The sequence below is a fragment of the Monodon monoceros genome, unplaced genomic scaffold (assembly GCF_005190385.1).
Source record: "Monodon monoceros isolate NGI ecotype Baffin Bay Population unplaced genomic scaffold, NGI_Narwhal_1 Super_Scaffold_18, whole genome shotgun sequence".
NCBI lineage: Eukaryota > Metazoa > Chordata > Mammalia > Artiodactyla > Monodontidae > Monodon > Monodon monoceros.
The window spans coordinates 155,994,237-156,006,215 of record NW_021703774.1 but is presented as its reverse complement, the minus strand read 5'-3'; the positions used below and the strand labels follow the sequence as shown (position 1 = coordinate 156,006,215).

Sequence of the window (11,979 nt, the reverse complement as noted above, 5' to 3'; positions counted from 1 at the left end):
CCCCACCCACCAGGCCAAGGCCCTTGGCTTTCTCCAGTATCAGTCCCCAGGAGCTGGCAAGAGGAACAGAGAGGAGACATCCTATTTGGACCTCCCAACTTCCTCAACAGAGACCCACACAGACATATGGTCACAGACATGCGCACACACAGAGACCCTCAGACACACACAGAGACGCGCAGGGATTACGGCGGTAACCCCCAACTCTCCAAAGGAAAAAGTCTTGGTAACTGAAAAATTTTAAATCCATTGCAACTTGCTCTCCTTTTCCTCTCTAACAATCTCTAAGTGTCTATGCCCCTTCAAAAGCCTCCTTTTTCTCTCTCCCCCCAACCTAGTGCTGCCTTCTCTCCCATCACTTCTTCCACCCAGTTCAAAATACTTGCAAAATGCTTCCAGAGCCCACCATGGCAACAGCTGAACCCTGGCGCACAGTGATGGTTAAGGACCTCAGACAAGCAGCTGACAAGGCTGCCCCCTCCATCCCTAACACTTTAGCTCTGCTATATCTGTGCACAGAAACTCCCAGACACACCCACGTCAACCCACACGTGGCCAGGCCCAGGGTCCCTCCTGTCCAGCCAGCAGATGCAGTCTCAACTTTGCCAAATTCTTTATTAAACCAAAAATTAACACCAAGCAAACTGCAGAACAGGAAATTCAAACAGCTAACCATCCCCTTCCTCTGCCCCTGTTGCTCTTTCTGGAGCACCTCAGGGTTCAGCACTGGTTAGGGAATTAAAGCCCCTCTTTTGGTGGGTAATGAGGGTCAGGTCTCTGCAGGAAGGGGACACTCAGAGCCGGCTCCATCTGTAGATCCCAAAGAGGAGTCAAGGGATGGGCCAGGGGGCTCTGGAGCTGCAGGGGACTGGCAGAGGAGGCCAAGAATCCCAGCGGCTGCAGGAGGCTGGGCAGGAGGTCGGGGAAGTTGCTCCTGGCCTAGGGACCTCAGTGAGGCTTGGAACTGGTGGCTCATGGCCACCAGGGATTTGAGATGCTGAAGCAGGGCTTGGCGGGGACAGGAAGCCCTGTGGAGGTGCTGGTCATGGCCAGCTGGTGAAGCTGAATAGGGATGCCAGGACTGGTGCCAGCCTGGGTTTGGACGCCGTTGCCCTCGCCCAGGACCCTGCCAGGTCTCAGGCTCTCCCCACAGTCTCCCCCTGCCTCTGGGAGGCCTCTGCCAAGCACAGATTCCCCTTGGGGCCAGGCTGCCTTTGCCCTGGCCCTGCTGCAGGGCACCCACCGGGGGAGGGGATCCCTTCAGGGCCACATCTGGCCCTGTGGCCTCTGGCTGGTAGCATCTCATCTCCGCTTTTCTGTTGAAGGAGAGCATTTTGCGAACCTTCCCCCACAAGGGGCTGAACTCTGCTGTGGCCAGAAGCCCTGCCTTGGGGAGCAGCACAGCCAGCAACAGGCTTGCGTGAGTGGCTTCCAGGCCTGGAGAAAGAGGAGGAAAGAGACCAAAGGCTTGGACGGAGAGAACTCATAGCCCCCAGAAGCTGCATTCTGGCTGTGGCAAGAGGTCTGGAGGTTAGACCCCAAGAAGAGCTTTCCAGTAGTGAGATGGGGCCCATGAGATGCTAGGAAAGTTAAGTAGGAGGGTGTAAGATTTGCTCTCACAGTGTGTGAAAGGGTTCACTTGGCTGAGACTGGGGCATGGATGGTTTAATCTCAAGGCTGTATGATTCATTCTACCACACCGTCCCCAGGACAGGCAGCCCAGAAAGATCACACACTACTCGGCAACAGGTACAGTCCCCCCTTGATACCCCCTCCAGCCCCTCCCATGCTTTCCTGGATCCACACCCTGGAGGCTATCCAGGCACAAGAGCCAAGCTTGGCCCAGGATAGCTGTGGTGAAAACATCTCTCCTTCCTCTTTTATTTAGGTCCTAATTCCAGCCAGTTGGTGGTTCCTGCCTCTTCTGCTACGCTGGGGTCAAAGGTGACTGGTGAGTTTCTCGTCAAGGTGCCTGATTGGAGAGACTATATGTGTGGTGGTTAGCAGGCCAGTTTCTGCTACCGACTGGCTCTGTGACTCTGGACAAGTCATTTGCTTTCTCCCTACCTCAGTTTCCTCATCTATGAAGTGAAAAAATTAACAGCACCATCCTGAAGGGGTTATTTTGAGGACTAACTGAATTAATATAAGTGAAGCTTTCAGAATGGTGTCTGGCACATAGTAAACAATATACAAGTCTGAGCTCTTCTTGTTTTTGTTCTCACGTTTGCCCATCTCAGAAGTTTCCTTCTGAGATGTGCCTGCCTCCATGGAGACAGGGGTGACTGTGTCTACAACGCCTGTCTGGTCACCAAGTGAGGGGAGACAGGGCCTGGGGTGGGCATCGGGCACTCACCTGGGCCTCCAAGAGGGCGCAGCCTGGAGGGCAGGGGCTGGAAGGCAGGCAGGGGCAGCAGGACCACCCCCACCTGTTCCACAGCTGCCAGGCCATGGCACTGCTTGTCGTTGAGGTAGGAATAAAGCAGGTGGCAATTTTCGGTGTCCCGAGAGCCCTGTGGGCACAGTCTGACCACGCAGACGTCCTGAGGTTGCAGGAAGAAGAGCAGGTTTAGGAACAGTCATTCTTTGCTCCTGTGAACACCCCTGGTCTCATCTGAACCTCTGAGAACCCTGTGAGGAAGAGTGGCCCCATTTTCCAGAGGTGGAAACAGAGGGACTTGCCCAGGGTCACACAGTGAGTCTGCAGTCACAGTGGGAACTGGACCCGGATATCTTAAACCAGGCCTCTGCTCCAGAGCTGGAGTGAAAGAGAGCTCAGGGCTGGGGATATGGTGCTAGGAGGAGAGGTGGTACCCAAGGGTGGGTGGTTACCTTGGCCTCGGCTGGGCAGATGCTGGCCAGAAAGTCCCAGACAGCACTGGGGGGGATGCAGCCTGCAGAGCGGATCACCTGGGGCAGGGCCTGGGGACAGGTAGGAGGCCAGTCAGCCTCCCAGCTTCCCGCCCACTTGAGGCAGACTCAATACTGGCTACCCGGAAGCCACAGCCTGTGGCCAAGAGGATTGACAGGCAGTATATCAGGAGCCCCAGTGGCTGCTGGAAAGCCCTAACTACCCCTGGAGGCCTACAGCCTGTCCTGGCCAATCTCCTCCACTTCTCAGGAGCCCCTCACTCCCTCCTCTAACCCCCTACCCTCATCCAACACTTGGCTGATCATTCACTCACTCAACAATAACTCCTAAAACCCTACTCTGGGCCAGGATGCACCAGACCCTTTTCCTGGGCCCTTCCTGCTTTATGCCTTGGGTTATAGGGAGTCCTTTGCCCATGTGTCTCTGCACGAGTGGGGCTGCATCTAGCCTTGCACAGGGCCAAGCACAGAGAGGGAGTCAATGACTTGTTTCAGAAGGAGTGAGTGGGTGAATGAATGAACGGGGGTGTGTGTAGCTGACTGGGCTGGTCAGTGTGCAAGGGAGTCTTCGGCGAGCTGGGCAGGAGTACCCGGATGAGCCAAAAGCTGTGCCCCGAGACCAGCTGGGCCTTGACCCGGAACTGCTTAATGGAGAACACGTCCAGAGACCCCTCCCAGGGTGGCTGGCTGGGCAGGGCTTTTGTGGACCCAGCAGGCATCTGGAGCCTAGAGGGAGGGACAGAGAGAACAGGGCCAGGTGAACAGGTCACCAGGGCTTCCCCAGCAGCTCCTTAGTTTTCAGAGAAGGTCCTGTGTCTCCACTGTGGGTGCTGGAACACTGGTCCAAACATGGCCTTATGTGGTAGAGACCAGTAGGCAGGGATGATTAGTTCCATTGCACAGATGGGGAAACCGAGGCCCACACAAGAGGCAGGATTTGCCTAAGGCCATACGGAAAAACCCAGCCTGTGTCTGCTGCCCCAGCAGGTGGCCTCCCCCACCAACCCTGCCAGTTGCCCACCTTCTTGCCCACTGCCCCATACTGTCCTTGGGCTCCGTGGGAGGCTTCTCCTTGGTTTGGGGCATCTCTGGAGAGGACATAGGGACCAGGCTTGGGGCTCTCTGGAAAGCATCATCCCCCATCCTCCTGGTGGCTATGAAGGAGGCTGGCCGCTCATACAAGGGCTTCCAGTCTGCAAAGAGCAGAGGCAGGAGCTGAAACGGGGGCCGGCAGCTAGGCTAAAGCCAGCCCAGGGCATTAGAAACGGAGTTTGAACCAGGTCCTTTTTAAGGTGACCTGGAACACAGGTACCCCTGCCCCACCACCTTCTCCCCAAGCCATGAATCCCTGTTGCCGCTGAACCCCACACTCAGTCCCAGCCTACCCACCACCCCTGTGCCCCTCCTGTGTCTCCCTCCCACCCATGCAGATGCGGCAGCTGGGGTCTAGGAAGTGGTGCTTGTGCTGCTCTGTGGTGTCCTCGTGCTGCTCCGTGGTGCCCCTCGACGTGGCAGGCAGGGCCAGTGGGCCGCAGTCTATGGACACCATGGGTTCCTGGGAGGCAAAGGAAGAGAGAGGGGTGGGCTGGGAAGGCGGCCGGGGAGGTCAGCAGCCCTCCATGAGTAGGGGGCCCTCAGGGCTGTGGTTTTATTTTTCTAAATAATATATTCTTTAATTACAAAGGTATCGTGAACTTGTTACAGAAAATTTAGAAAATTTGAAAATTAAAAAAAAAATCCCCCCTTGTCCCACCACTTAGAAACAACCGTTGATACTCCGGGTATTCCTTTATAATAGTTTATCTATACACAGAGTTTCGGGGCTCCTTTTGTGGTTCATGTGTCCATGAAGCACAGCAAAGTTATCTGCCGTGTTATACCGTCCCTGTAGACATTGCACTGATGGGCTGGGCTGGAGTGTATGCATCACCTCTGCTGCTAGACAATCAGGTCGTTCCCAGGCTTCCACTGTAACAAATAACACTGAGGACATCCTTATGCTGGAAGTATTTCCCTAAACTTTCAATTATCTCCTTAGGACGAGTTCTCAGAAGCAGATGACAGAATTGGGGAGAATGAACGTTTTTAAGAACCTTGATGCCCGATGCCAAATCACCCTTTTTTCCTCATAATAGAAACAGCTTTAAACACACAACAAACATTGATTGCTTCAGGAAGATTTGAAAAGATCTTGAAACTCACTCTTGCCTTAAAACCACCTCCAGAACAGTGACAAGGCACAGGCTTTGGAGTCAGAGAGCCTGGGTTCCAGTCTCCCCCACTGCCAACTAAGTGACCTTGGGCAAACGGTTTCAGGTGCCTCACCCAGGAAACTGGCATCACCCATCTCGTAGGTTATATCCTGAGGTTTGAATGAGGCGTTGTTTGTAAAAGTGGCACATAGTAGGTGTTCAATCGGAGGAAATGTTGCTATTCTGTGTTATCTTCCCCTCCCCTACTCTGCCGCCGGCTCTCTCTTCCCTCTCTCTCTGGCTCCTCCCCCTATATTTACATTCAATTTACTCAGGGAATACAGGTTGGTTTGGGTTGGGGAGCAGCCACGCCCTCTTAGGGCTCCTCTCCGCACAGCCAGGAGGTCTGCCTGTTGGCCTGGATACTGGTGAGGGAGAGCAGGGATTTTTGTCGGTCAAGGTCACTGCCATTTCCCCAGCGAACGAACGTGGCTCAAGGGACCCTGCGCCCCCCCCCCCCCCCCCCGCCCAACCGGATCGCCCCCCCCCCCCCCCCCCCCCCCCCCCGTCCCGGACACACAGCTGATTAGACCGGGGTGAACATCTGACCCACGAGACACCCAACCAAAGCCGGAGCAGCCTTCTCCTGAGAGCGACTGAAGTGAGCCAAGGGGGTGCTCTGATTGGCTGCAGGAGGCTGAGGGGATGGGTTCACTGATTCGAGGGCTGCTGAGCCATCCTGTTGAGCCATGTGCAAGGAGGAGGGGCCAAGGGGGAGGAAGAAGCAGGATGGACAGGAGGATGGGGCAGGTCCCCCACAAAGAAAAGGGCACTCTGCACAGGCTGCTCCGGACTCCAGGTGGTGCCCTGCCGGTGCATCCCTAAGTCCTTCTGCTGAATAGAGCAAGTCTCTGCTCCTTACATCCAAAAAGTCCCTGCCTCAAACAGTGTGTCCCTCCTGCTTCCCAACCTGGGATCTGGTCGGAATGCCTGAGGTTGGGGGGAACTGCAGAGACAGGACTCACTACTACTCACACGAGGTGCCTTGGGGTTAGGCCAAAAGGAGGGGAAGCAGCGCTGAGAAGGTGCAGACAGGCCCGGTGCCGGCGTTTGTCTCACCCCGTTCTCACCCAGACCCCGTGCGGCCACCATCATTCCCCTATCTACGATGAAGACCGTGGGCCTCAGCGTAGTCAGATGACTTGCCCAAGGCCACACAGCTGGTGAGGTGAGGGGTGGGATCCGAGGGCACAGGCCCTGCCTGGCACCACGTCAGGCTCCCACTTACCACCAGATCCTCCAGGGTCAGCGTCTGGTCCATGTCCCGCAGGATCTCGACTTCCCCCTTGTGGGTCAGTTTGGAGGCCGGGAGGCTGCACGGCTCCTTCTGTAGCTGCTCGATGATCTCCAGGCTCTGAGGGGCAGGGCAGCCCCAGCTCAGCCAGGGTTGGAGGACTTTGGCCACCAAGAGTCCAAGTGCTCCCTTGAGGCCCCCCCGCTGCGGCTCCCCTTCCGTGCCAGCCCTTTCCCTTCCTCCATGTCTCTGCTTCTGCCAGTCCCTCACCTGGAGGCCCCCCACCATCCGCCTTACTTCTCCATTTTCCACTCATTCACCTTCCAACTCAAACCCGGCCTCCCCCAGGAAGCCTTCTTAAACTTCGCCTTCTCGCACGAGTCAAATCTGTCCCTGACTGTATCCCACCCACCCTCTGCCCTGGGAAGAGTGTGGGGTAGTCGAAAGGGCACGGGCGCTAGAGCACCAGCTGTCATTAATAAAGGCCCACAAGATGGTGTGGCCCTGGGCAAGCCCTTCATCGCTCTAAGCCTTAGTTGATCTGTTGTCTAGAAATGAAATTAAGAGCATCACATTAAACAGCTTATGTTGAGTGCGTAGCCTGGAGCCTGGCTCACAGTAAATGCTACTCGTGATTCTTACTGCTGATCAGTGTCATCCTATCTGAAACGATTCCTGAAAGCCTGTCTCTGCCTTTCTAACAACCCCGGGAGGACAGAAGCCCTGTCCTCCCAGCAGGGTTGGCTTTGTGGGCATGGACTCCATGCAGTAGCCCAGGGCCCTGCGCCTAGAAGGGTCCCATGCTAAATACTGCCATCATCTTGAAATTCTTTTTTTTTTTTTTTTCTTGGCCGCGCTGCCCGCATGCGAGATTTTAGTTCCCCGACCAGGAATCGAACAAGTGCCCCCTGCAGTGGAAGCACAGAGTCTTAACCACTGGAAGTCCCTGAAATTCTTAATCATTGAACAAAACGCCCGCATTTTCATTCTGCACTGGCTCCACAATTTACATAGCTGGTCCTGGTCGCCGACAGTGCCCGGACAGAAGCTCAGAGTGGACAGTGTCTGTCAGAATAAGGGCCTTATTGCCCTAGCCCACACCATAGGCCCTGCTCCCTCGATCAGTCCCTTTCTCACTGGGGCACCAACAAATATTATGCAAGCATCTCCTGAAGCTGGCTCAGTGCCCACACCTTCCCTGCCCCTGTGCAGTTCCCCCTGGGAGAGAGAGACCCATGGACGCAGGGTGTATGGGGGTGTATCTGTGAACTGCTGGAGGCTGTGGGGTTCCTCACTCAGCCTGGGGCACTAGGAAGACTTCCAGCCTTTTCTGGAACTTCTGGGGCTGGACTGGAGCAGGGTCATCACACTGGGTCTGTGCCCCATGGATGGCGGATGACAATCCTGGATTCCAGACTCTGGGCCAACATCCCCAGTCCCCCCACCCCCCAGCCCAGCTCCATAGAAAAGCAAGTGGAAGACAACACCCCCGGGGGTGTCACCTCTCTACTGAGCTCTCCATCTCCAATCCCCTTCATTTCTGCCTCTTTTCCCTTCTTTTTTGGTGGGGAGAGTCTCTCTGACTCTCTCCCTGTCTGCCCGATCTTTCTGTTCCCTCGTTTCTGTTTCTGTCTGTCCTGTGCTCCCCTGTCTCATCACCTTTCTCCTCACTCTTTGTCTCTGTCTCTTCCGCTCCATCCTCGGGCCTCCCCCTCCCCAAACCCCTTCTCCATGTCCTGACTTGACCCAACAGCTCACCCTCTTTTCCTCCTGGTCCCGCCAGCGGGCCAGCTCTTGGTGGGCCAGCTGGACCGAGCTCATCCGCACCAGGCCGTGGGGGCTGACGTCTCCGTGAACCACTTTGAGAAACAGGTCCTGCAGGGGCAGGGGCTGCACCACACCGCTTGGAGAGCCCCACCCAACATCCTGCCAGGGCTTCCCACCTCTGAGGGGGACGCAGCCCAGCCCGGAGCCCCACTCACCGGGTTCCTGGGGTCCCGCAGGTTGAACAGCAGGCTGCGGTACTTGTTCTTGTAGCGGCCGTCGGTGGCTTGTGTCAGGTCGAAGAGGGCTGCCTCGATGCCGGCAGCAATGCCCTCCACGGCCTCCTCACTCAGCGCCAGGTCTGGGCGCTCCTGAAGGCTGTGGGGCACAAGGGCAGGGCCAGGGCACCGAGCCCGAGAGGGAGACATGGGTGGAGAGCAGGGTCTGGGCCAACTCTGGTTTCTATTCTGAACATTTTCCTACAGGAACCCATTTATTCTCCCCCCAACTCTGTGAAGAAGAGGTATTATCATTCTCCATTTACAGATGGGGCGACTGAGGCTCACAGAGGATAAGGGGCTTGCCTGAGGCCACACGATGAGTAGAAAAGTAAGATCGGATTGCTCAGCCCCTGCTCTATCCCTGGCCAGTAAACCGGGGTATGGAGGGAGTGGAGGAAGCCTGGTGGGGGGAGGGTAAGGCATTGGTCAGGGGAGGGGATGGAGCCCTGGCCCTGGATGTAACCCTGAATCTGCTACTGACTTGCTGTGTGACCTTTGCAAAACGCTGTCCTCTCTGGGCCTTGGTCTCACCATTAGTAAAATGACAGCTCTGTGCTCAGATCTCTGAGATAGTCCCAACACAGAGTCTCACTGTGTCTGAAAGCATTTGCTGTGGGCGACATCCACGAGGACCTGAGCAGACACTGAGAGCTGCAGCGGCTTAATGAGAAAGCACAACCCTGAAGCCAGAGAGACCCAGGTTCAAACGTGTGGGCAAATGACCTCACAGGATAAAATGGGGTTAGTCGTACACACAGAAGCCCTTAGAACACGGCACAGCCCTGGGAGGTGGTGTGTGTGAAGGCAGCCCTTCAGGATGTCCTGGATGTCAGGGAACGCGGAACAAGGCCTTACCGACTCCACAGCGCCTCCCGCATGGCACGGACCACAGTGCCCCGTACCCCAATATCCAGGGGTAGCTTCTCCTGTTGGGGCTGAAGCTGAGCTGTGGGGAAACAGAGTCTCTGGCGCCCAGTGGATGCTCAGGGGCAAGGGGAGGGGGTGACTCAAGGCTGAGGGGCTTAGGCAGGCAAGGCAAGGGTCCCACCCTCAGAGACCCAGGGCGTCTAGGATGTCTGTCTGGGAGCCGAGTCCAGGCAGCCAGCGGTCCCCACCCCTTTGGGGAAGGACTACAGGCTGATTGCGGGTGGGAGAGGAGAGGAGTCTTAGCAGGGGCTGGGGCCCAGAGCTGGGTGGGAGCCCCCTGCATGCTCAGCAGTCCCTAGAAGACAGACGGCTGCTGAGGGGCACCCTCCACGGCCCCTCACCTGAGTCCTCTCCCTGCGCCTGCTCACCAGGCTCCTCCTCTTCAGCCTCCACTGGGCCACACTGTAGGGGAGGGGTGAGGACCCGAGGCCTTGTCCCCAGGTGCAGCCTCCCAGCCCCAGGGGGACCCTGCTTCCCCAGTCACCTCCCCAGTCCCACATTCCCCCTACCCGTGCTCCAGGGAGGGATGCCGCGTGGCCAGGGCAGAAGCACTCACCCCTGGACACTCAGCACCAGCCTCCTGAACGGGAACCCCCTCCTGCAACAGAATGAGGATGTGGAGAAGAAGGTGGAGCCCCTGGGCAGAAAGGAATGACTCCTCGGATGGTGGAAGGGGTCAGAGAGGCCACCAGAGCCCCATGCTGTCCCCCCTGAGGGAGGTGGCTAGAGGATCTTGGGATGGCAGGACATGAGGACAAAGGTCAACAACTGCTCTCTCCCCAAATGCATGGAGGCCCAGCCCCTCCCTCCCTCCTCTGCTCCGGTCAAGCTCCTGAACTCTGCAGTGCAGGAGAAGGAATGCACAGCCCACCACCTGGGGGCGGCCAGCCAGCAGAGGTCTAACTCTGCCTCTGGCTATTACGTTCTGTGTGACATTGTGCAAGTCACAGCATCTCTCTGGGCTGCAGCACCATCTCTGTGAATCAGGTGTGCACATGCCTCTCCCAACAGGATGAAGAGACCTCCCAGTGTAAAGAACATCTTCTGTACCTGGCACCCCGCGGGGCCCCGGGCCATGGGCCTTTCCTTCAATCTGGGCCTCTGGACAGGTGAGGCTGAGTTGACCTCCATCATGTCCTCCAGAACCTCCAGCTTTGGAGGCAGGAGCCCCCCTGCCTGGCCATAGCCGATGGCCCCCAGGAGGTGGATCACTGCCCCAGAACCAACCTGCCAGGGGAGAAGAGCCCTTCAGAGCACTAACCTCACCTGCAACTGTTTACTGTCCTCGCTCTTCCCCGCTGAACTGTGCTCTTCCCCGCTCTTCCCCGCTGTACATGCTCCATGAGGACAGGGAGCATGTACGTCTTAGCCCCCACTGTATTCCCAATGCCCAGAAAAGGCTGGCACAGAGGAGGGCTCTATAAATGTTTGCTGACTGCCTGGCCTCCATCCCAGGAAAGAAGCCTGTCTTCATTCCCATCCTCTCGGCTTCCCCTCTCACTCCCAGCCACGTTCAGAGTTACCTGGACCCTGTACTGAGACCCTTCTCACCCTTCTGACCAGAGATACATCTTACCAGGGAGCCATATCCTGTTCTGAGCCCACCTTCTCTTCCTCAAAGCTCTGTCATACCCCTTTTCCAGGGTCACTGACTTGCCTTTTGCCCTGAAACAGCCACGTGGCGAACACGTCCAACACCCCCTCTGAAAGCCTGCTGATCACCCCTCTATTGCCCCTGAGAGGAAGCCCTTCATGACCATTTCAAGATGCAGAGTGGTTCTGGGTCTTCTAATGAGCTATAGAATCTCTCCTGCTCCCCTTTTTGCATTGGCTGCCAGGAAGCTTAGTATTAACTTTAAGCCTAGACGTTGTACCTTTCCAGGATTGGGGGGTGGGGTGTTGTAACAAGATTTCCCCTTCTCCTCCCCCTTTTCTTGCTTTCTTTAGACTTTAACCCATTTGAGTGTGTTTTGATTCTTTTAATTTATTACAAACCACAGGGAATTGTTTTGAAAGTAGATGGGTCTAAAAAGTAATCCTTGAATGAATGATCATGAATGGTCAGGTTCCAAGGTTTGGGGGAAAATAGAGGTCTGAGATTCACGTCATAGGAAGTGGGGAGTACTAGGAAGCTCCAGAGGAGGGCAGGCTGGGGCAGGGGGCTGGGATCGTCTCTGGGGAGGACCCCTCCCACCCCACCACACCTCAGGAGAGAGAGAAAAAACAGCAGTAATAAAAAGGAAAAAACCTACGTAATACACATGTTTCACCCCATGGGCCATTTTCATTGCCTCCTTGGAGAGAAAGAAGAAACAGACATTAGAATTCAGAGGACCCAGTGACCCCACTGCAGGGAATTCACAAGAAAATACACACAAAGGTGAAAGATGTACATTCAGTGTTCACTGGGTTGGCAGTTATAACAACAAAAAAAAAATTGGGTACAATCCAGTGTCCATCAAAAGGGTAATGGTTAATAAATGGTTACATATCATACTACGGATTCTAAGTGGCCATTAAAAAGAGTGAGTAGTAATAAAAAACTACCATTCATCAAGGGCTTATAAAGCAGCTGACCCTGGAAGAAGCATGTCATACATGATCTTGTTAAGGTCTCAGAACAACACTATGAACTATGTACTATTTCCAT

The 11,979-nt window shown here is 55.8% G+C and overlaps 1 protein-coding gene across 1 annotated transcript in view; it reads right to left on the bottom strand.

Moving 5' to 3' along the window:
* Positions 1–607: 607 nt before the first annotated feature.
* The window catches only part of SPOCD1 (SPOC domain containing 1), a 28,816-nt gene continuing 17,444 nt past the window's right edge, over positions 608–11,979 (bottom strand). Inside the window, exons 3-16 of the mRNA XM_029229974.1 lie at positions 11,582–11,620; positions 10,380–10,556; positions 9,886–9,927; positions 9,671–9,731; positions 9,258–9,348; positions 8,340–8,499; positions 8,116–8,232; positions 6,352–6,477; positions 4,294–4,426; positions 3,893–4,064; positions 3,462–3,597; positions 2,833–2,922; positions 2,357–2,543; positions 608–1,437 (exon numbers count right to left, since the gene is read on the bottom strand). Coding sequence (XP_029085807.1) covers positions 770–1,437; positions 2,357–2,543; positions 2,833–2,922; positions 3,462–3,597; positions 3,893–4,064; positions 4,294–4,426; positions 6,352–6,477; positions 8,116–8,232; positions 8,340–8,499; positions 9,258–9,348; positions 9,671–9,731; positions 9,886–9,927; positions 10,380–10,556; positions 11,582–11,620 — 2,199 coding nt within the window. The 3' untranslated portion in view covers positions 608–769. The remainder of the gene's footprint in view (positions 1,438–2,356; positions 2,544–2,832; positions 2,923–3,461; positions 3,598–3,892; positions 4,065–4,293; positions 4,427–6,351; positions 6,478–8,115; positions 8,233–8,339; positions 8,500–9,257; positions 9,349–9,670; positions 9,732–9,885; positions 9,928–10,379; positions 10,557–11,581; positions 11,621–11,979) is intronic.